This window comes from Sorex fumeus, unplaced genomic scaffold (assembly GCF_029834395.1).
Source record: "Sorex fumeus unplaced genomic scaffold, SorFum_2.1 ptg000009l, whole genome shotgun sequence".
Classification (NCBI taxonomy): Eukaryota; Metazoa; Chordata; class Mammalia; order Eulipotyphla; family Soricidae; genus Sorex; species Sorex fumeus.
The window spans coordinates 29142039-29169672 of record NW_026606066.1 but is presented as its reverse complement, the minus strand read 5'-3'; the positions used below and the strand labels follow the sequence as shown (position 1 = coordinate 29169672).

Here is a 27634-nt window from a genome sequence, read left to right as displayed (position 1 = left end):
GGCCTATAATTGAAATAATATATCTAAGGTTACAAATGAAAAGTGTTAGGTATCATTCTTGAAGTGACAGATTAAGTTCCTAATTCAGTTAAAGTAATAGCTGTTATTTGTAGTTTAACATAAATTAAGACCTTAATTATATTGTGACTATTTTAAACAAAATAACAAATTCCTTTGTACCTGGAAATGTAATTTATAGCAAAGCCAGGTTCATTTTCCAAACCTATCTATTTCACACTGCTGAAGTGCTCTGCTATAATGGTATAATGTAATTCTTGTTACAGAATGTTGAGAGTAGAATCACTAAAAGCACAGAAGAGCTTTGAAGATAAATGAAGATGCTATTCATTCAAGGGTAATTTCATCTTAGAACTATATGAAAGATGTTTCTCTCACACTGGATAGTGTACAGCCTCAAATGTAAGTGTATTTTCAGCTCAAATATAATGCTGCTAGATCGATTATGTTGATACTGGATATCTAATAATGAAGAATTCTAGCCTTCTTCTGTTTAAAAAAAGACTGTCATTTTTCCCATCTTACTGCTATGTCTATATTGTGATGTTTTAAATAGTAGAAACCCTGCTTTCTATTTACTTTAGAAGCAGAATATGTTTGGGATTCCAATCTTTCAAATTATAGGCATGTAAAATTGTACAAAGTTATAAAGATATTTATATTAGTAAAGCATTTTATAATCATTTTATAAATGATTATATTTATAAATATTTATAAACAAAATATTTATAAAATAAACATTTATAAAATAATTATATTTTATAATTATAAAATACCCTGTATAATCATTTAATATTATTTTACTAATTACTGAAAATGACAACCTTAATAGTCACTTAATTTTATTTTGAATATACTTTATTTTCAAAATTCTAAGACCATATCATACCATTTATGTGTTGAGAATACTAATATTGATAAATTTTTAATCTGCTGAATTGTTTGCAATTCAAATTTATTTTATCTACTCTAAAGATATTTTATATACTTAAACCATTTCAGGTTTTATAAGCATAAATCACCAAAATGTTTTAAAGTACTTTTGATATAAAAGACATTTGATATGAATAATTTAAAGTCATTAATATCAAGAAAACTTATACAACCTCCATTTCACTCCTGGCTCAGGAATCACTTCCTGCGGACTCAGGGGACTATACGAGATGCCAGGAATAGGACCCAGGTGAGTTTCATGCAAGGCAAACACCTCACCCCCTGTACTATCTCTCTAGCCCAAGATACTGAAATCAATTCTGAAAGCTCCCTTTCACAATAAATGTTCGTTAAATTTCTCTACCCCTTAGCCTTCCTTTCCTACTCCTAACCCTGAATGTGGATAAAATCTCATTTGTAAAGGATAATTAAAGAGGGAGGGGAAGACCAACTTTAAAAAACTAAAATGTTACTTTATCAAACCTTCTGACAGTTATATCAATATCTGTTTTCAAAAGCCTGATATGCTATTAATGCGCTATTAAAATATATCCACTGGCATCATCCTATTTGAACCCATCAGATTAACTGCCACTTAATGGCATACAACTAGGGACAAATTTGTTTGGAGCAATAAAAATACCCAAACAAACAGAAAATTCAAAATAACTTTCTCTAAAAGTTTACAGATAAGCTGTCTACTATGGCCAAATGAATGGTGTGGCTAGTTTACAGCAACTTTATTTTCATAATCACAGTTGTTTCTCTATATCAACAATTGACCTGCAGTCCCAAAGGAAACAGATACTCCTTCCTGCTCTCCCCAATCACTACAGACATTAGAAAATTTCTATGTTATTGCTAATTAACACATCTAACTAAAATGCACCCTCACCCAAAAGGAACTGAGTTAACATATTTACCAACAAATAAATGAGCAGATTAATTTACCAACAAATCTGATATGGATCTGATATGGTACTGTCCACTGCACACCACTAGCGGGACCCACAAAAAAGCTGACTTTTTTTTAAATGATACAAATTGTTCACAGAAAGAAAAGGTTTCTGTGTGTGTGTGTGTGTGTGTGTGTGTGTCCCACCACCATACACACACCCACCACCACCACCCTTACCCTCTATTTTTATCCCTTTTATCTTGCTGGGGGTCACACCCAAGTGACCTGGTGCTCAGGTCTCACTCCTGGTTCTGTGCTCAGAAATCACTTCTGGCAGATCTCAGGGGACCATTATGTGATACCAGGGATCAAACCTGAGACAGTTGTGTGCAAGGCAAGGATCTTACCCACTGTACTATCTCTCCAGTCCTGCTTTTATTTTTAGAGATAAAACATTTATCTACAAAGAATATAAAGAAAAGAGAATAGTAAATGTATCTCTCTTAATCTCATCTTAAAATATTATTCTGACTCAAAAAACTAAGATTACTTTTCATACTCTATTTTTTAATTTTATTTTTTAATGAATCACCACGATGTGCAACTACAGACTTACAAACTTTCATGATTGTTTCAGTCATTCAGTCAGGTCTAGGCCCGCAGTGACGAAACTTGCGTACCTCCACCAGTGCACATTTTCCACCACCAATGTTACCAGTATCCCTCCCGCCACCCCTACCCCATCCCCCCACCTGCCTCTGTGGCAGGCACATTTCCTTTTATTCTCTCTCTCTCTCTCTCTCTCTCTCTCTCTCTCTCTCTCTCTCTCTCTCTCTCTCTCTCTCCCCCCTTTTGGGTGTTAAGGTTTGCAATGCAGGTATTAAGTAGCCAACATATTTGGTCTATAGTCTACTTTCAGCATGCATCTCCCATCCCAAGCGAGCCCTCCAAGCATCATTCACTTAGTGGTCCCTTCTCTATCCCAGCTGCCTTTTCCCCCAGCATATTCATGCACTCTTTAATAATGATTAATAATTTAAATTTTTTTCTTAATATATGGGGTTGGAATACTAATATAGCAGGCAGGGAGTTTGCCTCGCATGCAGCCGGCCTGGGTTCAAGCCTGGCACCCCATATGATCCCCCAGCCCCACGAGGAGTGATCCCTGAACAGAGCGCCAAAAATAAACCCTGAACACTGTTGAGTGTGGCCAAACCCCAAAAATTGTTTTCTCGTTGGTTTCTTTTTAAATTGGCTTTAGGAGGCTGGAGCGATAGCACAGTGGGTAGGGCCTTTTTCTTGCACATGGCCAACCCAGGTTCGATTCCCAGCATCCCATATGGTCCCCCGAGCACCGCCAGGAGTTATTTCTGAGTGCATGAGCCAGGAATAACTCCTGTGCATCACCGGGTGTGACCCAAAAATCCAATAAATAAATAAATAAATAAACTGGCGTTAGATACACTAACCAAAAATTCTGTCTACAACTTACCAGAAAGTAATATTTAATATAAAAACATCATAAAATGTATTTAACCTTTGAAGTCAAAATAATTACTAGTTTAGCATTCAATATCATCTTGTATTTCTAATGCTTTTTCAAAGATTTTCCATGGATTACTCAATTTGAGATGTACAGTACCTCATTATATAGACAAGATTGCCTGCATCTTGTCTATTATCCTACTATCCAAAAGGTGAAACAAACAGCCTTAATGTATTCTGTACTCCTTAATGTAATCTATATTTTAATGTAATCTATATTTTGTGTCAGGGCAGGAGCTATAGCACAGTGGGTAGGGCGTTTGCCTTGCACTTGGCCAACCCAGGTTCAATTCCCAGCATCCCATATGGTCCCCCAGCACCACCAGGAGTAATTCCTAATGCAAAGTCAGGAGTAACCCCTGTGCATCGCCGGGTGTGACTCAAGAAGAAAAAAATTTAAAAAAAAAAACTCAAAGATCTGTGTCACTGGGATGGACTGATATATAGCGAAATATTATGAATAAATTCTTGATTCTGAACCCCTGGGTTACACATTCCAGCTAGGTCAACCACTAATTTATATAATTTTGGGTAAACTGCTTAAACTCTCTACCTCAACCTCCCAATCCCAATAAGGATAACAATACTATCTACAGGATTGCTATGTGTGAGAATTATCTATAAAACCTAAAATATATCAAGATTTGGCACTAAGGTAAGTGCTATTTATTCATTTACAATAAGTATTGATCTTACCTACCATTATCTGTGATTGGGAATAAAACACACCTACCTCACAGAGGTCTAAGGATTAATGAAATAATAAGAATAGTGTTCAGAACAGTGATGAGCACCTGGTAGGCACTGGATGAATGCTTTTGTTTTCTGCTTGTCTCTATAATTTGTGAGCTCCATGACCATAAGCAGAGATTCAGTTTCCAGGCCTTTTTTTTTTTTTTTTTTTTTTTGCTTTTTGGGTCACAACCAGCAATGCTCAGGGGTTACTCCTGGCTCCTCTGCACTCAGGAATTACTCCTGGCAGTGCTCACTCAGGGGACCATATGAGATGCTGGGAATCAAACCCGGGTCGGCTGCATGCAAGGCAAATGCCCTAACCGCTGTGCTATGGCTCCAGCCCATTTCCAATTCTTCAAACAATTAGATTAACAATAATACCCAGCACTAGTTGTGACAAGGACTCAGTGAGAGGCTTTACATTAAAGCTCACAGAACAGTGCCTTACAAAACAAGAGCACTCAATACACATTCACTTTTAAAACATCCTAGAGCTGGAGTGCATGCTTTACATGCAAGAGGCCCGGGTTCAAGCTCGAGTTCACATGGCTGCCTGAGCACTGAGCAGGTAACAGTCTGAAATACCACCAAATGTGGCCCCAACATGCGTTCCCCGCCAAACACAGCACAAATCTTACCCAGTGTTATGAAAATGATCTTTGAATAAATGCATTCAATATTAAATATGTCTTAGAAAAAGTACTAAAGGACAATTACAAAATTATTAATGTTTACATAAATTTTAAGTGTTCAAAAACTTTTCTTAAACCTAACATTTAATTACTTCAGAGCTTTTTAATCCTTCACGCTTCTATGTCTCCTGTTGACAATGATTATGTAGACCTTTATCAAATGTAAGATCATAAGGAAATAATCAAAATTCGCTGTATATTTAATCTATGCCATGTACTTTTCTAAGTGCTTTATATTTGTTAACACAGCCAATCCCCATGACACCCAGCTGAATACCTCCTACTATAACCATCTTACACTGACAAAACTTGAAACAAAATGTACTGTTTAAAACACTCTGTATTTGGAAAAGAAATCAACAACTCATTTCATTTGTGGAATCTACTATAAAAGGTAACATATACTGAATAATATATAATACATACTGAATTAGTAAAGACACATTTTTTAAATGGAATCACTGTGAGATAGACTTACAAAGCTGTTCATAATTAGGTTTCAGTCATACAGTGTCCCAACACCCATCCCTCCACCAATGTACATTTCCCAGCACCAGTGTCCCCAATATCCCTCCCATTACCTCTCTCTCTCTCTCTCCTCTCTCTCTCCTCTCTCTCTCTCCCCCCTCCCCCTTTCCCTCCCTCTTTTGGGCTTTGTGGTTTGCAGTACAAATACTGAAAGGTTGTTGTACAGTGGGTTAAAGACGAAATCAATGAAGAAATCAGAAGATTCCTGGAAACAAATGATACATTTTTTGAAGTAAATCAAATAAAACTATTGTAGAAAACTGTGGAATTCACATGGTTTTATTTCTAAGGAAGGCATTTTTAGACCAGTGCTACCCAATATAAGTGTCACCAGCTACACGTGACAACTGTGCTCTTAAAATACGGCTACCAAAAATTAAAACGTGCTGGACGTGTAAATACCTATAATTTTAACTGAATAAAGAATGTAAAATAACCATTAATTTTGTGTGGATCATATACTTAAATGATAATATTTTAATACAATGGATTTAACTAAATATATTTAAATATATTAGAATAAATTCTGCATGTTTCTTCTTACCTTTTTTATATGGTTACCAGATAATTTTAAACCATGCTATGTGACCATCTGACCATCTCTCTAGTGGACAACTTGGATTAAATCAGGGGATTAAAAGCAGTAACATTGACTTATTATCACAAATAGGGAATGGTTTGGTGACTGAAAAACATCTGCCTTGCAAGAATAAGACCGCCCAGTGTTACCAGATATAATAAGCACACCCTGGTAGTGGTGCTGGTTGAGCCTAACAGCTCTGCTGTCTGTGATCCCCAGCATTATAGCAATTTGTAAGCACACCCTCCCCAGTTGTGTGTATGTGAGCACCACAACTAAAGGGGTCTAACACTCAGGGAACTCTTTAACTAAAAGGTTGTTTGGGCACCAGTGCCTGGAAGTGCAGCCCCTATGAGCACCTGTGCAAGCACTACAACCTAAATGGATGTCAGCACCAAAACTAAATTAGTCAACTCTCAGCCAGCACCACAATTAAGGAATGTTATTCTCAGCGATCACCATGCCAAGCATCACAATTAAACAGGGACAGGAAAGGGGAAATTTTTTAATGAATCATCAAAGTTCTTTCTCTAACAATGTAATTTTAAAACACTTCCCTCAAAATGGAATGTGTGTATACACAGACAGCTGAAGTGAAGCAAAGGAATACTTAGTATACCCTACACTTCTACAGGAACACGATCACGACCATCCTGTTATTCGTCAATTGCCTCGAGCAGGCCCCAGTAACGTCTCCTTCGTCCTAGCCCTGAGATTTTTTTAAAAAGTGCAATATTCAAGACTCTTTCAGAGTTAGGAGAATGAGACCCTTCACTGCTACTGGTATTTGGCATATTGGGTACGCCACGGGGAGTTTGCCAGACTCTGCCGTGTGGGCAGGTTACATTCAGTAGCTTGCCAGTTTGTCCGAAGTAGGAATAAGATGATAAGATGCCGCGCACTTCCGGGAGCTGGGTTTTATAGTCTCTGAGTCTTGGCCATTGATGGGATTGCACGGCGCCAGGGGGCCAGTTGGTGGGTGTGATCCCCGCCTACACTTCTACATGCAAGAATTTTCTGTTTGTTTGGGGCCACACCCAGTGGCGCTCAGGGTTTACTCCTGGTAAGCAAGGGGGACCATCTGGGGTGCTGGGAATTGAACCCGAGTCAGCTATGTGCAAGGCAAACACTCCACACAATGTACTATCACTCCAGCTGCACTATCACTCCAGCTGCACAAGTTCATTTTATAAGCAGGTAATAACTGAGACTACTCTATAAATAAAGAAGGAAAACAAATCTGAGAAAATAACTTCCATGTGGGGAGGGGGACAGCGATTTTATTCTTTTAAAATGAAATCATAATGGTTCCTTTCATTAAAAAACTCTAATCATTTATTTCCAGAAGTTATAATAAATACCAAGTCTATGCAGTAAGTAAGATTTAAATTTCCCAATAACTTAACTGACAAAATATCTAATGTGTGACATCTGGTATCTTTTAGAAAAATCCAGTGTATAGATAGCTGTCACATTATTTTTGATCAACTTTATACTTTAAAGTGCTTCCTCTAAATGAATACTGGATTACTATATAGAATAAAATTACTCCAGAGTTAACATCAGATATCTGGGAAAGTCATATTTATAGTCATGGCTACTATCAGCTGTCAAGCCCAAGAATATTGAAGAAATTCAAGAATTTTTAATATATTATGGTTTATTTATCATCTAAGTGACAAATGCAGAATAACAAAAAAAATTGAAATAGTTGAACAAAATTCTTCATTTTAAAAGGTCCTTTTTACAACTATGATTTGAGGAGCCACAGTTAGAAAGTAGAATAGGAATCATAATAAATGAATTATTAAATGAAACACACACTAGAATTTCTGTTTTCTTTCCTTCCCCTGATTTTAACAGTATTCATATCTTGGTTTGCACTGTAAACAGTTGGACAGCCTACCGTGGAATTTCTCAGTACTGACACAATTTACTTTGGAGCTCAGTGACATGTCATTGTGGAGGGACTATTCTGTGCACTGGAGAGATCAAAAGCATCTTTGCATCTACTCAAGAGATGCCAATAGCACCCTTCCTAATAGCTGTGACAACCAAAAATGTCTAAACTGCTCAATGTATTCTGTAGAGCAGAAATCTCCCTTGTTTAAAAGACAATCATATAGAGCTTGCTTTGGTACCATATGCACACATGCATTAAGAACCACTGATATGTTCCTACCAAATTTAGTGAAAATTACTCTAGTACTTAGTTTTCAGAGGCTGATATTCAGAGGAGATTCTGGGCAGCTTCAGCTTCAGCAAACTTTGTAAAACCATACACAAATTACCATGGTGTGCTTGTATTTGTGCATGAACACTAGGATATTTTCTGGAAAAATGTTTTATATCATTTATTAGATACCAAAAGATTTATTACAAAAATGACCATTTAAAACAAGATTAAAAGGGGCAAGAAAGGGGCTGGAGAGATAGCACAGCGGGCAGGGCATTTGCCTTGCATGTGGCCGACACGGGTTCAATTCCCAGCATCCCATATGTTCCCTGAGCACCACCAGGAGTAACTCCTAAGTGCAGAGCCAGGAGTAACCCCTGTGCATCACCAGGTGTGACCCAAAAAGGAAGAAAAAAAAAAGGAGGGGGGGCAAGAAAAATAGTACAGTGGGTAGGGCATTGCCTTGCACATGGCAGACCCAGGTTCTATCTCTGGCATGTGATATGGTTTCCGGAGTACCACCAGAAGTGAACTGTAAGCATAGAGCCACGAATAAACTCTGACCACCACCGGGTGCTGCCATGGCCACACCCCTTAAAAAAAAAAAGGATTAAGAAAGAGTGTTTCTGCAGGATCATTGTTGATCATTGTTGACCATGCTGAGACCACTCTCCGCACACATGAAGGTACTGGCAGAGGGACAAAGCCAAGCGGGTTCCGGGGCCGAGACCTCCAAGCCTACTCGATTTGGAGTCGAGCATCTTCCACCCAGATCCTCCAAATTCCAGTAGGCGGGGGTCACACCCACCACCTGGCCCCCTGGCGCCGTGTAATCCCATCAGCGGCCAAGACTCAGAGACTATAAAATCCAGATCCCGGACGAGAACAGTGCAGTCTCTGCCCCCGCGCCTGGGTGTTCCTTCCCGGAGTCCCTTGGAGGGGAGCGGGTTGAGCTTTCCTCCCCGCCCCGACCAGGGCTACGGCAGCCGAAGACCTCCAGGACCAGCCACCACCATGCTGAGACCACTCTCCGCACACATGAAGGTACTGGCAGAGGGACAAAGCCACGCGGGTTCCGGGGCCGAGACCTCCAAGCCTACTCGATTTGGAGTCGAGCATCTTCCACCCAGATCCTCCAAATTCCAGTAGGCGGGGGTCACACCCACCACCTGGCCCCCTGGCCCCCTGGCGCCGTGTAATCCCATCAGCGGCCAAGACTCAGAGACTATAAAATCCAGATCCCGGAACCGCGCGGCCGCATTTGCGGCCGCGCGACATCTTATTATCTCATTCCTACTTTGGACAAACTTGCAGGCTATCGAATGTAGCCTGCCCACAGGGCAGAGTCTGGCAAACTCCCCGTGGCCTACCAAATATGCCAAATACCAGTAACAATGATGGGTCTCATTCTCCTAAAGAGCCGTGAATATAATCTCAGGGCTAGGATGAAAGAGACGTTACTGGGGCCTGCTCGAGGCAATCGACGATTAACAGGATGATGAAATGAAATGAAATGAAATTTTCATTTCATTTCAAATGAAATGAAATGAAAATGTTTCTGCAGGAGAAGACAGTATGAATGTTGAAAGTGCAAGCCTAGCATGTGTGGGACCTAAGCTCTGGCATCACATGGCCAACCCCTACCCCACACCACCAGGTGTACAATCCTGGTAGGCCCCCAAACATTCTGTAGGGAGCCTCTACTTATTAAAAAAAAAAAAATAGGAAGAGTGTTTCAACTAAAATATTCCCTACACTTTGACGCTATCTTTTGGAAGATAAAAAGATTTGAAATAAAATTTTAAATACAAATAATGTACTTATGCTGTTATCTGTCAAGACTGAGATTACATCTAGAAACCCCTTATGCAGCAAACATTTACTGAGTACAATCTATGTACTAAGCATTATGGTATCAGTATTTGAGAGTTAACCTTAAATTTCATCTACCTCCAAAGGCTAACAAATAGCACTACAAAGTTCTCATTCATTGCATATAATCAATTGAGAACTTCTGATACTCAAATTTTAACAATAAAAAGAAAGCATACTAGTTACAATACTAGTGCCTAAAGAGAAAATAGAGGCAAATAAGTAATATAAACATAATTTATATTCTTGGTAAACAGATATAAAATAAATCTTCTGAATGCCTTAAAGATACTCATACTCATACATATAAATCATTGTCAAGCATTTCTTCCCTCTTTCCCTTTCTGCCCTGCCTTAAAACAAAGTAAAAATGTACTGATACACTACATAATGAGACATAGTGATTAAGCCCAAAGGAAGGCACCAAGTTAAACTTCAAAAAATGTAATCAAATGGTCCAAAACATCATGCCTAGAACATGGCAAAAGTTCAAGCTCCTTTCCCTTCCATTTTGCCTTTTCTCAAGAAAACTGTTCCAATAAACATCAGGTGTCTTAAATTTCTCTCGTACAGACTTTTAGATGATGCATAGTAAGATCCCCTTCACAATCCATACTATACAAGCTAACTAAATAAAAAGCAACTAGATAAAATGTTTGAATAATTTTAATTCTATGAACTACAAAAGCATCTCTCTCTTCCTAAAAGCACACAATCCCTAAGAATCACATTTTTCCTGGAGTTCAGTTTAATGTTTATAGGGCCACTAATCTTTTCAGATTACACAACTGTGATATAAATTGAGCAGCTATTCCATTCAATAAGTGTACTGGGGATAACAAATGTTAATGTAATCAATAAATATATAAGGGGTGGCAAAGGAAGTATACACTTGTTTTCATGATTACCAGGCAGCTCATATTAAGCTATAATGAGTATAATGAGAATGCTTTAAAACACATAATAAACAATTCTTTACAAATAAACCAGAAAATAATTCTATATCCATAAATGAACATATCACCCAAAATAATACCATCGCATCTCACCAAAAGCAAAAGAACTGCCAAGAAACAGAACACATCTAGCATAAAAGTGATTTTCATAAAAAAAAGGATGAATAATGAAGATCTGAATGTTTATTATATTTATATAGTGACAACAATTAACTGAATAATGCTACACAATAAAATTAGACTTCACAAAAAGGCATTATGTTCATAATGGTAAATCACAGAAAAATTCTTTACAATACCAAACTGTCAGGATGGGAAAAAATAATTGCGACACTAAGTGAAGAAATATTACATTATTTACATATTTACCTGCACAGCAAGAGAAGCTGCATTGTCAGAAAGCAAAATTTGCTCCCCTGTTGAAATACAATGAAAGAATGAGTCAAAAGTGTGACTACTTACTGATAAAGATCAAATATATTCATATTCTTATTTTGAAAAACTATTTCTGTATTTTAAAATGTAGACTAACATAATTTCACTAACATAATCTCACTAACATAATTATAAATTTCTATAACAATGTATTAATTATAATAAATTATAACATGAAAATTATAATTAAACAAGACCAGTTCCTCTAAAACTATCTGTTCCTTGACTGCATTTTATCAGCAAGATATAATTAAAACAGCCCATATAAAAATGAACTCATTTTTCAGGTTTTAAGAAATATTCCTCTTCTTTTCATTAAGTATGATTGTATGTGTTCAAATGTCTCTAGTTAAAAGTAAAAGCATTCAAAATCATATAAAACCAGCTTGCAGTTAATATTGCTCAGTGTGTCTAGGTCTGTCACACAAAAGAAAGATGACAAGTTCGCTGCAATAAAAATTCCATGCTTAGAAGACTAGGGTTGCTGCCTATTAGTCTTCATTACTTTGCAGTCTTCTGACAACTGTAGCAGGCTGCTGAGCCCCAAATGGGGTCCATAATGTGATCTGATGATATATGAAGAGCTGCTAAAGGGAGCCTGAACCATCCTAGCCTATACATTTTAACAGTTCCTTTTTACTGAGAGCCCACTTTACCACAGGACTTCAAAAATCTGCTGTGTCAGCTATTGGTGCAGTAAATCTGCCAACTGCTCCTGCAACCACATCATTTTACACTGCCTACAGCAGCCAATATAATGAGTCAATAATAAACTAAGAACCTCACAGGCCATGAACACTTAGTTTTCACAGGCAGATACAAGTTTAGATAAAATCTCCCAGAAATATGCTACAAGAGTATCCCTTCTCTAATGTTTTGTGTTCTTGTTGCAGTAAATTACATAATTGAAGAAATTTTTATAATAAATATGTGTTATTATTATAATAAATATAATATAAATATAATAAATATGTGATACAAACCATTTTTAATTGTGAACAATTACCTTTCAGTTGTTGATATAATGTAGCATTTTCAGGCCAAGGTTCTGCAGCTGCAGAAACAAAGCAGGGATAATTAGGCACACATAGCAAAGACCATCAATAGTCAATCAAATGAATAAGTACTGATGTTTGCCTAGAGCATTTAAAGTCAATTGCCAAGTTATCTTAAATATGGAGACTAATCCACACTCCTTAAGAGTATTATGGTAACCTGGATAAATTAGATCATTTTGTTTGAAATCCATATCTGGATTACTATGTGTGGCAACAGACTTTTTTATGGAAAAAAAAAAAGAAGACAACATCTTGCCAAATCAAAAGAAAAATTTTAATAACACAGCCTAACGTTACTATATCTTTAAACACATATCTCAAAAAATAAAATAAAATCAGAAATCTCACTGATACTCAAGACACTAAAATTATATATATATACTGAACTTTGATTCACTACCAAAAATATTAGTGAGATTTGGTATTCACAATATTTTACGGTTATAAATACTTTAGTATTTAAACCTCTGGATGAATCCTTTTGTATTCTAGAACATTTCACTCCTTGAATCAACCACTACTTCCACAAAAACATAGGTAAGTTAAGAAGCAGTTTTGAAGCAATAAGTACGTAATGATGTAAAATAAAGCTGCTGGTAAAGCAGATTTTAGGTCTAAAACTAGGCATGACCTTGACTCTAAACCTCTCATCTAGAAAAGAGTTTAGCTACAAAAGAAACAGTCATCTAACAGTACTTGGGAAAAAAGCACTATATTTGAATTTTGTCTAATCAACTGCACTTAAGAAGCAATGCCCCCACTGATGGGGATATCATTTCTTGAGTAATTACCAATTCCAATACAGTAACTACATTTGCTCTCAGCATGAAAATATACAAATGCATTTTTCTGACTGAAATAACGCCCTCTCTGACACTACATTAAATATTTAAAATAATTACAGCTGAAATTTTTAAAACAAAATTAGTACGTGGTAATTTTTTTTCTTCTTTTTTGTTTTTGGGCCAGATCCAGCAGTGCTCAGGCTCCCTTTCAGCAGTGCTCAGAGAACCATGCCAGTGTCAGAGAATAAACAAATGGCTCCCACATGCAAAGCAAGCAGATAACCCTTTGAGCAACCTCTCCAGTCCCCAATTTTTTCTCTGTTAAGTCTCTGGGTTTGGGGGTCACATCCAACAATGCTTAGGGTTTACTCCTGGGACTCTGCTCTCAGGCTTAACAATACTCAGTACCCTGCTAAAAATCAAGCAAACTTTTGAGGCAGGAAAGTGCCTTACTCCTATTCTAGCTCTCTGGATGCATAATGTTTTTCTAAAGACTGATCATTAAGATGTAATAAAATAGCTCCAAGAAAGAAAGTTCCCTGACTTACTTTTACTTACATACATAGTTCTATATGGTATTTCCCACATATTATTCATAAAGGCTAATGAATTATACCAAAAAGCAGTAAAACTAAATATTTCCTATATACTACTATTATACTTTTTAACAAAGTAAAATTTCAGTAAGAACCAATTAGCCTGCTTTAAAAAGGTAAACAAAAAGAAGCTGACATCAGCAAATTCTTCAAAAATAACCTTTTAGAATAAATTGTATGGTCAGCACACCCACACTGTTTATATCTATATGAGAAACAATACAATAAGCTCCATTTATTAGAGTCTATATCATCAAGTATTGTTATATTTAATGTTAGTCAACCAATAAAACAAGAATAAATGTACAATACTGAAACTGAGTTCCTTACAGATACATATGTGTCATGCATATCATCCATGTTTCCCACAATGTTTCGTACATAGTTTACATCTAATGGTTGTTACTCATTAAATGAGCAACGCTGGATTAAGCCTACTATCCTATTCCCTAACCATTCTGGCTAATAGAAACTTCTACTAAACTTAATATTATCAACTATGTTAAAGTAATGGGATGTTCTAATTAGATATTCTAATTAGATATTCTGATCATTTAAACTACTGGTTAGTCGTTTCGTGTACATAAAAGACATGAATTACAAACGGACTGTCATATTTTGCATTAAATCACTGTCACTGCCCACTGTCCTCCCGTTGTTCATCGTTTTGCTTGAGCGGGCCCAATAATGTCTCCAATGGAGACTTTGTTGTTATTGTGTTTGGCATATCGAAGGCATCACGGGTAGCTTGCCAGGCTCTGCCATGCGGGCGAGATACTCTCGGTAGCTTGCCGGGCTCTCCGAGAGGGGTGGAGGAATCAAACTCGGGTCGGCCATGTTGGCTGTGTGCAAGGCAAATGCCCTACCGCTGTGCTATCGCTCCAGCCCATTAAATATATGCTAAAAATTAAAAGGTATGTGTTCTTTGATAAATCAAAAGTTACTTCAGTACTATAATATTGGAGTTCTCACAAACAACAAGTTATTTATTTAGTAATTCTAGTTAATTTTTTATCATCCCAATGATTTCACGTGTCTGATAAAGCAGATATATGCATAAGTCAGAGAAATCTGGTACATATTACCTAACTATTATTTAAGAAAAGTGCCCTACAAATGGAAATAAGGATAACGCAGGCATCTTCTTCTTAATCCAATATACCTATTCTGTTATCCAACTCAGAAATTACTGAAAGTAACTACCAGAATATCTGATGTTATCCTTACAGACAGGACCTATCATTTAAAAAGAGAAGATACATTGGAAGATATAAACCTAAAACCATACTGCTTTAATCACTTTGAATTCTACTGCAGCCATGGACCAGGAGGCAAACAATGGTAGAGTATGTAGGTCATGATCAGCTGCCAATCTCACCTATAAGCAGTTTAGAGTACCACAGAGTGTACCGCTCTGAACCAGCCCAAATAACTGCTTTGGAAGCAAGGCAACACTAGAGTATCAAAAGTGAAAATTCTAAATTGTGTGACATGGCAATGAAGCTACCAATCAACTATGCAGATAGTCTTTCGAGGAAATAAATTCTGTAACTTCATGAGGAAGTCCATGAATCATCTCCACATGTAATAAAGTACAAAAGCCAAGTTCTTGATTTGATAATATGAATATTATCTTCTTTGTTTTCTTTTATATTTGCTTTGGGGCCACACCTGGCGACACTCAGAGGTTATTCTTGGCTCTGCACTCAAGAATCACTCCTGGCAGTGCTCCAGGGGCCACATGAGATGCCAGGGATCAAACCCAGGTTGGCAGTACACAAAACAAGCACCTTACCCACTATACTATCTCTCCAGCCTAAGAATTTTATCTTCGTTGTTGAGAATGCCTATTAAGTGAAAGAATGGCTCAAAAATACAATTTTCACAGTCCTCTTTTCCAAGGTCAGCAGAACTAATTTCCACTCCCATATACCTTGCTCCCAGAAGTGTAAAATAAAGGGAGATTAAGAATCTAAAAGCATGGTGCAGACAACAGATCTTAAAGTGTGACAGAATTTAGAAGTACAGGGATCTCTACCATTACATGGGCCCCAGATCATCTCTGGGTATAGATCCGGTAGATCCCCAGAACCACCAGGTGGCCCTGGTAGTTCCTATTAGCAGAGCACCCTAGCACTACTGGCCCATGTCTGGTTAGCCAAGAAATCACTGAGAGTATACACTAAATAACCTGAAAAATACACATTACCTGGGAAGTTCCTACCACCCCCCAAAAGTTCCAGAGAGTTTAAAAAAGAAAAATCTCTTTAAAATATTTTTATTATTTAAAATTATTTTAAAAATTGCATGATCTCTTAAGCGAAATGAGTCAGAAAGAGAGGGATAGACACAGAAAGATTGCATTCATCTGGGGGATATAAAGTAACAAAATGATGTTAAAGGGGGGATTAATACCCAAGAATAGCTGAGATCAGCACCAGGAGGATTACTCCATAGCTTAGTGGCCAGTCGAGCATTCTAGAGGAAAGGGCAGCTCAGATAGAGAAGGGAACACCAAATAAAGGGTGTTTGGAGGATCCTCCCAGGAGGGGAGATGCATGTTGAAAGTAGACCATGGACTGAACATGATTGCCACTCAATGCCTCTTTTGCAGACCACAACACCCAAAAGGAGAGAGAGAACACAGGGGATTGTCCTGACACAGAGGTCGGGGAGATGGGGGGATGGGGTTGGGGGGGATATTATCCATGGTGGTGGAAAATGGGCACTGGTGGAGGGATGGGTATCTGATCATTGTATAATCAAACCCAAGCACAAAAAATTGTAAATCTACAACTGTACCTCATGGTGTTTCACTAGTAAAAAAAGAAAAATTAAAAAAAATTGCATGATCATCTCTTATTAATTTGAATTAACTTAAAATGTCTCAGATCACAGACTAATCCAATAGAAAATAAAATTTTATGATTCAACTATCCTATTTTCATGTCTACCAGCAAAGCAGTCTTTGATGGGAAGTTCTCTACAACCTACCTTTGGGAGGGTAAGGTTTAGAATAAATAAAGATGGTGAGACTAACAGTTTCTGGAAAGGGAGCTGGCAGAAATGGGGGTGAGAATACTGTCCAATGCTGTTTAGGTGCAAGTCACTAGTTTTTATTAATACACCAAATGTAGTTACACAGTTTGGAACAAGGATCTTAATACTCAGATTAATATTCAACCTCCCTTGGATCCTTCCAGGATGGGAGAAGCATGCTGAAAGTAGACTATAGACCAAACATAATTGCCATTCAATGCCTCTTTTGCAAACCACAACACCCAAAAGGAGAGAGAGAACAGAGGGGAATGCCCTGCCACAGAGGCAGAGTGGGATGGGGGGGAAGAGGGGGATGGGAGGGATGGGGGATGGAGGGGAAGGATACTAGGATCCGTGTTGGTGGGAAATGGGCACTGGTGGCGGGATGGGTATTTGATCATTGTATAACTGAAACCCAAGCACAAAATTTGTAAGTCTACAACTGTACCTCATGGTGTCTCACTAATAAAAATTAAAAAATAAAATATTCTACCTCCCCTGGCACAACATTCTTCCATTCAATCTATTTTCTACTCTTGCCATACTGATCTTCATTCAGATTCTGAGGATACCACATATCTTCTTCCTGCTCCAGAGACACCATTAGTTCTGCTTCTCAAGTCTAGAACAATCCTTCTTCCTATTGTGTCCTCACATCTGAGCTCAAACACCAGTTGTTCCAGTAGAACTGGCTTCATGGACATGTAATCTGAGCAGCAATTCAAAGGGTTCATCAGATCCTAAATTTTGCAGTCAGACCCAGAATTTCATTGAACAAGGAGCCTTCCATTTTCATTCTGTGCTTCGTCCTACAATTTTACTCAGTCCTATACTCATGAAAACCTTTGTGGACCCTCCTGAATACTTCAGTGTCTTTACAAGCTTGAATACCAGACACATTACTTTGCACCATTTAACACAATCACTCACCACTGTTGTATCAATTTCAGGACTACTTGATTACTTCCCCCATTAGCACATACAAGGCTTGAAACCAGTTGGTCATGTCTGATTTATTCCTAGAAACTGGTACCCCTAGGAATAAGTGAACCAAGTAAATACTAAATACATTTTGTTTTTATTGTACCATTTAAGCTAAACATGCAGAAAGTAAAGAAATTATACAACAACAAAAAACCTTTATCCAGAGAACTTCAATACTATAACTTAGTAACAACTATCAATATAAAAAGTGGGGTCTCAGGAGATAGCTCAAGTAGCAGAAGCTCTGAGTTTATTCCAGTCACCACATGCCCCAGAGCACCAAGAGTTGTGGTGCTGGTGGCTGAGCCCCCTGGACCATTAATTAAGTCCCACTACCAAAGGACCACCAATCTTCCTACTGAAAACCAGAGCTGCCCCCCTTTTTAATATTAAATGTGCTTGAAATAATCGGCAAAATATAATCTCATGAACATACTTATGTACTGAACCTAGAACTGGAAACTTGTTTCTAAGTTATGAAGCAAATGTTTTCTTTGAATATTACTGCTATTACATTCCTAAGTCTGACAACAAAAGACATTCAGCCATCTAACAACCCAACTTGCTAGCCCCGTTTCTACAGAATATGACTTGCAAACAGGGGCCACCAATTTTTAAAACGCTTGCCCCATCAATAAAAAATTTGAGCATGTAGTCCAAATAGACTTAGAAATCACAGAGTGGGGGCTATGGTGCCGCCAGCAGCTCAGTCTGTACCTGTGAGGCAAGTGCATCAGCAGCATGATGGCACCTTCACACTTCCAGATACCCCAAAATTGCTGCTGTGCCTTTGGCCAGACCCCAAAAACTTGGGGCAAAGTTTACCAAGAAAGGAAATGGCCAAAAGTTAGGTATGTGGGAGACACACCCACAAACCACCTCCGGCTCAGCTATATAATTGAACGCATGGCCTCTCCAGTTCCCGATCAAACTGCTTAACCATGATCCCAAAGACTCAGAAACAAATCTCAAAACCCAGCGGCTTTTGGCAGAAATGTGTCTGGTCCCTGCAGTAGGTTACCAATGCTGGGCAACCCCAGGCGGGAACAGGTTTCGTGCTTTGGCCTGTTTCCCCTGGCGGCTTGGTGGTCATCATCCTCAGAGGCCACTGGACAGTCATGTTTGGACCCACAGTGACGAGACACATGGGGCCTCAAAGAATGGGAGCGGAGCCGGCCCTTTCCATCCCATCCCAACAATACCCCAAGTCGCCACCCACGAACGGCCTCTCTGGGTCCTAACCAAACTGCTTAATGGCCATGATCCCAGAGACTCAGAAACAAATCTCAAAACCCAGCAGCTTTTGGCAAAAATGCGTCCGGACCACACAATAGGTTACTGTCAAAAGGCCAGTCCAGGAAGAAATGGTGCTGTCCCTCCGCCTGCTCCCCCTAGGAGGCTCGGTGACCACCATATTCCAGAGGCCATTGGACAGTCAGGTTTGCGCCTGCAGTGATGAGACACGCAGGTCCTCACGGGATGGGGATGGAGCTGGCCCTTTCCTTCCCACCCCAACGAGATCCCAAGTCACCACCCACGAATGGCCTCTCTGGCTCCTTATCAAGCCGCTTAATGGCCATGATCCTAGAGACTCAGAAACAAACCTCCAAACCCAGTGGCTTTTTGCAGAAATGCATTCCAGACCCAGCAGTAGGTTACTGTTGCCGGGCCGACCCCCCCCCCCCGGGGGGGGGTGTAGTCCCTCCGCCTGCTCCCCCTAGGCGGCTCAGTGGCTGCCATCCTCCAAAGGCCATTGGGCAGTCAGATTTGGGCACTCAGTGACAAGACACGCAGGGCTTCACGGGATGGGGGTAGAGCCAGTCCTTTCCTCCCCATCCCAAGGAGACTCCGAGACACTGCCCATGAACAGCCTTTCTGGCTCCTGATCAAGCTGCTTAAATTTGGCCATGATCACAGAGACTGAGGAATGAATCTCGGAACCCAGCAGGTTTTGGCAGAAATCCCTCCAGATTTAATTGTTAAAACTTTGGAATTCCAAAATCACGTGGCCACTATTGCAACCACAGAACACCATATGTTATTCATAACCAGCAAAAAAAAAAACAAATTGTCTAGTATTGCCTTTTCAGCAGATTTGAGTGTTGGGGTAAAATTCCAAATATTAATGGTGGGTCTGGTGTCAAAATATTGAGTGTAATCAAAGTAGAGAAAGAGTAATGTGAAAATCACCTGCCCCATAGGTAGGGAGAGGGTGTGGGATGGGGGTATACTGGGGGTTTTGGTGGTGGAGAATGGGCACTGGTGAAGGTATAAGTGTTTCATTGTATGACCGAGACTTAAACCCGAAAGCTTTGTAAATGCTCTCACGGTGATTCAACAAAGGAAATTATAAAAAATGGGGAAAAAATTATTGTCTGTACTTTCAATGCACGTATGCTGTCATCAGATGCATCCATCGAGGACAGGATGGTACAAGTGCAAAAGATCAAGTACAACATCACTGGTCTGACCGAGACAAGAGGGCATCAATCACATCACACCATTTTTGACACTGGAGAAGAACTGTTCCTCAGAACATGCGACAAAAAAGGCATCGGAGGCATCAGAGTCCTTGTCAACATGAACTTGGCCATGAGCATTGATTCATTCAAATGCCTAACAACCCGAATAGGACAATTACACATGAAGAGATGTGGCTCACTGCCAGCAGTTTCTATCTTCATTGTTTATGCACCAACATCCAATTATGATGAAGGAGAAACTGAAGTTCTACATGGAGCTGGAGAAGTTCTATAAAGAAGACCACACCTTCTACAAGATCATTGTCAGTTATTTTAATGCCAAGATAGGGCCGAGAAGATCAGCCGAAGAATTCCACATCAGAACCCATGGCCTAGAATGGAGCAAACAGGGTGAGAGATTTTTTGAGTTCATCATGTTAACCAAGACCATCCATGGTTAACTCACAGTTCCAGAAGGCCGAATCTAAACATTGGGCATGGGAATCTCCCTGTGGACAGTTCCACAACGAAATTGACCACATCATATTCAATCCACAGTTTTGCCTGAACAATGTCGCTGTTGTCCCAAAACTCCAAACGGGATCAAACCAACGTCTCCTTTGTGCAAAATTCTACTTCACAGAGCGGGGAGAAAGGGCTGCAAAGTTTAAGAAGAGAACTCCCAGAACAACCACCAACTGGGAGCTCTTTGGCACTATTGCGGCAACATGGGAAGATGCAGTCGTTGGCAACATTGACGAGGAATATGATCGACTGGTTCAGCACCTCCATGATTGTGCAAGGAACGCTGAGAGAGATCACCACAAAAAAAAGCTGTCTTCGAAAACTCTTGAGCTTATTCACCAACGTGCCTTGGCGCAAGCCTCAGGCAACCGAAAGAGAACGTCTGAGCTCGCAAAGCAGTGCAGAGATGTAATAAAGGAAGACCTCAAGAGAGAAGAGCAGCAGTGCTGGTAGATGCGGCAGAAGCCGGGAAAAGCATTCCTAACGCCAGCCTGTGCTTTTCCAACTACAAGACCAAGATGACTGCCCTCCGACGTCCTGATGGATCTCTCACATCTTCCAGAAGGGCAATGGAGAATATTATCAATGACTTCTACTCAAATCTCTTTGATAGTCACATCCACCTGCCCACATACCAAATTCCACAGGATGGATATGTCGTTCCCAACGTTCTCCCTTCCGAAATCCAACACGCCATTTATTGGTCAAGAAACAATAGCACCTGGCCCAGATAAGGTCGGAACTGAACAGCTAAAGAACCTGCATCAATAAATGGCTCAGCTCTTCACACGCTACCTGTCTGAATGCAAGGTTCCATCCCAATGGAAAACCAGCAGTACTGTACTACTGTACAAGACATCCACGACATTGGCAACTATCTCCCGATCTGCCTATTGTCTGTTATCTACAAGCTGTTCACTCAAGTCATCCTGAATAGGATTAGCAGTATACTAGGAAGGAGGGAGGTACCGGCACATCCTTCATGCCCTACCAAGGTTACGAGTTACCCCCCACAAGCAGCTCTCCGGCACAGCCATAACACCAGACACACAGAAACCAATCTCATAATTATCTGGCTCTTTGCAGAAATCCAAAATCGTGGCCGCGTGACATTATATGATTCTCATAACGAGCTATAGAAAACAAAATATTTCACAATGCCTTTTCAGCAATTCTGATTGTTTGGGGGGAAATTCTAAACACTAATGGTGCATCTTTTGTCGAAATAATGAATGTAATCAATGTAGAGAAGAGTTAAGTGGAAATCATCTGCCTCACAGGCATTTGGAGGAGTGAGAGGTGGGTATACTGGGGTACATGGTGGTGAAAAACGAGTACTGGTGAAGGGAAAGGTGTTTGATCATTGTATGACTGAGACTTAAACCTGAAAGCTTAGTGACTTTTCCCACAGTGATTCAATAAATAAATATAAAAAGAAAAAAATAATAAATTTTAAAAAATTAAGGTGGAGTTCATGCCCAATTCAATCAGCTAATCAGTGGCTGAATAAATAGCAGTACTCCTACAAAATAAGTAAACAAATAAATAAAACATAAAGTGTAACTACTCACCTTTCAGAAATTATGTATAATGAGAGAGGCACAGAAGTCTCCCAAGAAGTACTCAGGGTCTGGGGGGTCACTCCCAACAGTACTCAGCTACCACGTTACTAACACTGGAGGCCAGCAATGTGCACTGCTGGGGCACAGAAGTGCTGGGAGCCAGCAGGACTTACAACTGTTGGTGCTAGGGGATGAAGTAGTGCTGGGAATCAAGCTTTATGCCTAGTTAATGCAAGCAAAGCCTGTGTCCCTGACCCATCTCCCCAGCCCCAGAAATTAACTTAGAAACTACTCTATAATTTCCTGGCACTTTCTGTGATGACCTTAACTTAGTCTTTAAATTAGATTATTTGCTAGAGATATTATTTGTTAGAACCATTTTTTATTTTTTTATATTTTTTAAAAAAACTTTATAGCTATAAAGAACATTTAGAAATAAAGCAAATGACAGTGAACCTCATAACTTTCTATCCAATCAATAAGTATTGTCTTTATCAGAACTAAAGAGTACAATCCCAGTGAGCAAATGCACAAAAATCACAACTAAAGTTGCCACCCTGACAAGCACCAAGCAGAATGAGCAAGTACTGCCTGGAGCGTGCAACTCCTGGTCATTACAACAACAATAAAGGAAGGGAAATGGGGGAAAGTCTTTTAACACTTAGCCCTTTACATACTTTCCAATTTTGCCATAATTCTCTTACATTCAATGTCTCTTACCAAGAGCAAACGAATTTTCAGTCTTTAGTGGTAAGGAGAGGTTGGTTGTGTGTGTGTGTGTGTGTGTGTGTGTGTGTGTATTTTAATCTAAACAAATGGCTTTAATACCCCCCTTCCTTGCTACATGCAAGGCAAGCACTTTACCCACTGTATTATTTCTCAAGCCTTCTATATTATTTTAAACAATTTTTCCCATTGCCATATTTATGTTGATGGGGAACTAAGTTTAAATAAAAAGATGATACACAGACTTGCACTTTTGAAAGGATAAATTTCATAATGCATAGTATCAGAAAAGCAATACCAAAGCCCTCAAATCGTTTCCTTTAACTTCTATTTTTCAGCTTTATCATAATAGAAAAATAAATTAATGTACTTTATTAATAATGCATCATAATTTCAAGAGAACTACTGGTTAGTAAACTTACATTATATATATACATATATGTACACATATATACATATACCTTTTGATATATATAAAACACTGTCACACTGTCCTCCCGTTGGTCATCGATTTGCTCGAGTGGGCCCAGTAACGTCTCCATTGTGAGACTTGTTACTGTGTTTGGCAGTGCGGGCGAGATACTCTCGATAACTTGCCGGGCTCTCCTAGAGGGGCGGAGGAATCAAACTCGGGTCGGCCATGTTGGCTGCGTGCAAGGCAAACACCCTACCGCTGTGCTATCGCTCCAGCCCATACATGTATATATGCATGCATATATATGTATGTGTATGTATACATTATGTACATGCATGTGTGTATATATGTATATACATGTATATATACATATATATTTTTGAGTCCTCTGAAAATATATATATATTCAGAGGACTCAAAAAAAATATTTTTATCAACACTATTCTCCCAAGTGGGCTGGAGCGATAGCACAGCGGTAGGGCGTTTGCCTTGCACGCAGCCAATATGGCCAACCCGAGTTCGATTCCTCTGCCCCTCTTGGAAAGCCCAGCAAGCTCCGAGAGTATCTCGCCACACAGCAGAGCCTGGCAAGCTGCCCGTGATGCATTCAATAATGCCAAACACAGTAACAACAAAGTCTCCAATGGAGACGTTACTGGGCCCACTCGAGTAAATCCATGAACAACGGGAGGACAGTGACAGTGACAGTGACATTCTCCCAAGTATCAAGTTAGGTGGTAAGTTATTCTGGTGGTAGATGATCTTTCTATTGCATTCACTTTGGGATATTTCACAGTGTGAAAGCACTATGACCTAATATACAAGTCAAACTCAAAAAAGTGCATCTCTTGAAGTTCCAATCTACGAGGACAAAAGAAGGGTCATAAGGAGGTGCCCTCTGTTTTTGTTGCTGCTGGAGTTCTGCATTCTTCATGTACAAGATGACTCCTCTGGCATATGAACGTAGGTGAAAACATAATTTGTAGAATAATAGGCACTAATATTACACGCTGCTTCAGTACTGTCATATTTCCAATCCATCAAATTGATTAATGCTATAATAACTCCACAAACCTATCATTTGTGCACTAATGAAGTCAAACCCAGTTTATCCTTAGGCAACTTGATTCCAAAAGCTTGTAGATGCCATCTCTTCAGCTTCCAAGACAAGTTATTGTTATACAAGAGGAAAAAGAAACACGTGAAACCCATCCCCAAATTTTGGATAGCATTCTGCCAAAGGTATAAATGCAAATATTACAGATAACAAAACGCACGAAGAGCCTTTAGCAGTTCCGAAACATGGACAGTTACCACAAGACACACAAAGGAGGAAATAAATTTACTAGCTTGACATAAATCCTATACTAGTGCTATCAATAATACAGACACTAAATTCAAAATCTATTATGTTTTGGGTAGTTATGATAAGGCTCATTTAAAAGACTTAAAATGTTTAAGCTTGCCAGGCTTTGCCGTGCAGGCGGAATATTCTCGATAACTTGCCAGGCTCTCAGAGAGGGGCGGAGGAATCAAACCCGGGTTGGCTGCGTGCAAGGCAAACGCCCTACCCGCTATGCTATTGCTCCAATAGCACAGCGGTAGGGCGTTTGCCTTGCGCTAAGCCAGCCCAGCCAAGCCAAGTTCGATTCCTCCACCCCTCTTGGAGGGCCCGGCAAGCTACTGAGAATATCTCGCCCGTATGGCAAAACCTGGCAAGCTACCCGTGATGTATTCAATATGCCAAACATAGTAACAACAAGCCTCAAAACGGAGATGTTACTAGGCCCGCTCCAGCAAAATGTTTAAGACTTAAGTATCACCCTCCCCAAGGGGGGGCTGGGGGGAGGTTCTAGACAGTATGGGAGTTAAGGCATATGCACGGCATGCAGCTGACCTCAACTATATCCCCAGCACCACATGGTCGCTCAATGTCACGTGGCAGAGCCTTGGAGGCCCCCAAGCATGCCCTGCCCACATTGACCCAGGTAACCCCCAGCAATACAGTACACAAGCAGCACCTCTTTCGTGAGCCCACACATTGACCCATTGGCCTGCTTGACTGAGAATCACCAGGAAGGGCCCCAGGGTCTCTCATGAACATCACTTAGATTCCCCACGCACCCAGCACCCCCCCAATACACACACAAAATAAAACCATGAAAGTATATTTTTTTTATCAAAACCAGAATTTTAAGAATTTTGCGTTACAATGCAATTCAAACTATGAGCAATAGTTACAATTAAAAAATAATACTAGATCCTAGGTGATATGATAGCCCGATTAAAGACTGATAATTAATAAAAATAGTGTCAGCAGACAATGCCTCCTCACACAGAGTTTAAGTCATTTCCCCATCATCTTAAAGTAAAGTAAAGTAAAGGCACTCCCGTTGATCGTCGATTTGCTCGAGTGGGCCCACTAACGTCTCCATTGGAGACTTTGTTGTTACTGTGTCTGGCATATCGAATACTCTCGGTAGCTTGCTGGGCTCTCTGAGAGGGGCGGAGGAATCAAACTCGGGTCGGCCATGTTGGCCGCGTGTAAGGCGAACACCCTACCCGCTGTGCTATCGCTCCAGCCCCATCATCTTAACAGCTGAATATCATGTGCATATCAGAAAGGGGCTCATGTGGAAGAATGAAAAAGTGCAGTATCATCATTTCTATAAACTTAGTTCTATAAACCTAAAAAACTCTTTGGTCACATTCTGTTCACATAGTACAAAGACTATTACTGCCTTAGTTCATTTGCACAACTTCTAAAAAAAATTTAAATTAATGCAGATCTTGGCACAGCAACAGGTGTGACATACTAACCCCTGAAACCACAACTATAAACAACAATAACTATATAAACTAAACAATAAAAATGGATATCTTACAGTTCTAGAGGCTAGATGGTCAGAGTGCCAGCCTGGTCTGGTTCTGCTAATGGAAGACCTCTTGCAGGTTATGTGACTGTTGTCCTGATGGGGATGCAGGGACTCATGAGCTCTCTAGGATCTCTTTTATAAGTACACTATTTCAAATTATGAAGATTCTGTCCTCATGATCTAAAGCCCCTCAAAAAGCCACACCATCTAGTACCATCACTTGGGGGATTAAGGATTTCATTAACTGTGGGTGGTAAGGCATCAACTAAGATTCCAGCCACTACTTAAAAAACATAAAACAGACCCAAGTATTGATACAGACCACAACACAGATAAAATTCAAAAGCACTATGCCTAGATTAAAAAAAAAAAAAAGCCAGCCATTGAAGAGAACATGCAATATAATTCCATTTAATGAAATGTTCATAAAAGGCAATTCTGCAAAGACAGATTAATGGTTGATTCAGACTGAAGATTAGAATTGGAAGTTAATATAAAAGGGCAAGGAATTTCTTTCAAAGGTGATAAAAATAGAGAACAGTCAGATTGCAGTAATAATCACAATTCTGTAATTACAGTGATCATTGTTTAGTTTAAAAAGGTATATAAATTATACCTCAATAAAACTGAGGTAAATGTTTTTTTAGAAAAAAACTGTCTCTAGCTGCATTTATTGTTTACATAAGTAACATGTTGACTATCACACAACTACCTCATGAGTTAACGCTACACACCTATACCTATTTTACAGTAAGAAACCAAAACACAAGCCTAACTCATCTGTCCAAAGTCATTGCCAAGAAGTGACTAGAGACAGAGTTTGAATACAGGTGTCAAGTACCAGATTCAGTGACTATAACTTTGGCTAAACTTATTAGCTAAACCCTTACAGAGTTCACAAATTAATATTTCTGGGCAATAGTTATTAGAATCCTAGTCACCCTATAATATCGGTTCTCAGTCCTTCATGATACGCATCATCTCAGTAACTATATATTGTGTGTTTTCAGACCAAAGGACAGTACCAAGGATAAGGTGCTCATCTCACATGTGGCTACATCTGAGCCCTCTTGGTACCCCGGCATTGCAAGTCATGGTCCCTGAGTAGAGATAGGTTAAATCCAAAAACTGAAACAAAAATGGTGTATCTTCACAAAACCTAAATCAACATATCCTGATAATGTAGAAATGTGGACTAACAAACTGAACTTGCCACAAGCACTCCAGCAGATGTGATG

General features: G+C 39.4%; 1 protein-coding gene across 1 annotated transcript in view; it reads right to left on the bottom strand.

Moving 5' to 3' along the window:
- MTX2 (metaxin 2) overlaps nucleotides 1-27634 on the bottom strand; it is a 76105-nt gene that overhangs the window by 23903 nt on the left and 24568 nt on the right. The window contains exons 2-3 of the mRNA XM_056110179.1: nucleotides 12375-12422; nucleotides 11303-11349 (exon numbers count right to left, since the gene is read on the bottom strand). Coding sequence (XP_055966154.1) covers nucleotides 11303-11349; nucleotides 12375-12422 — 95 coding nt within the window. The remainder of the gene's footprint in view (nucleotides 1-11302; nucleotides 11350-12374; nucleotides 12423-27634) is intronic.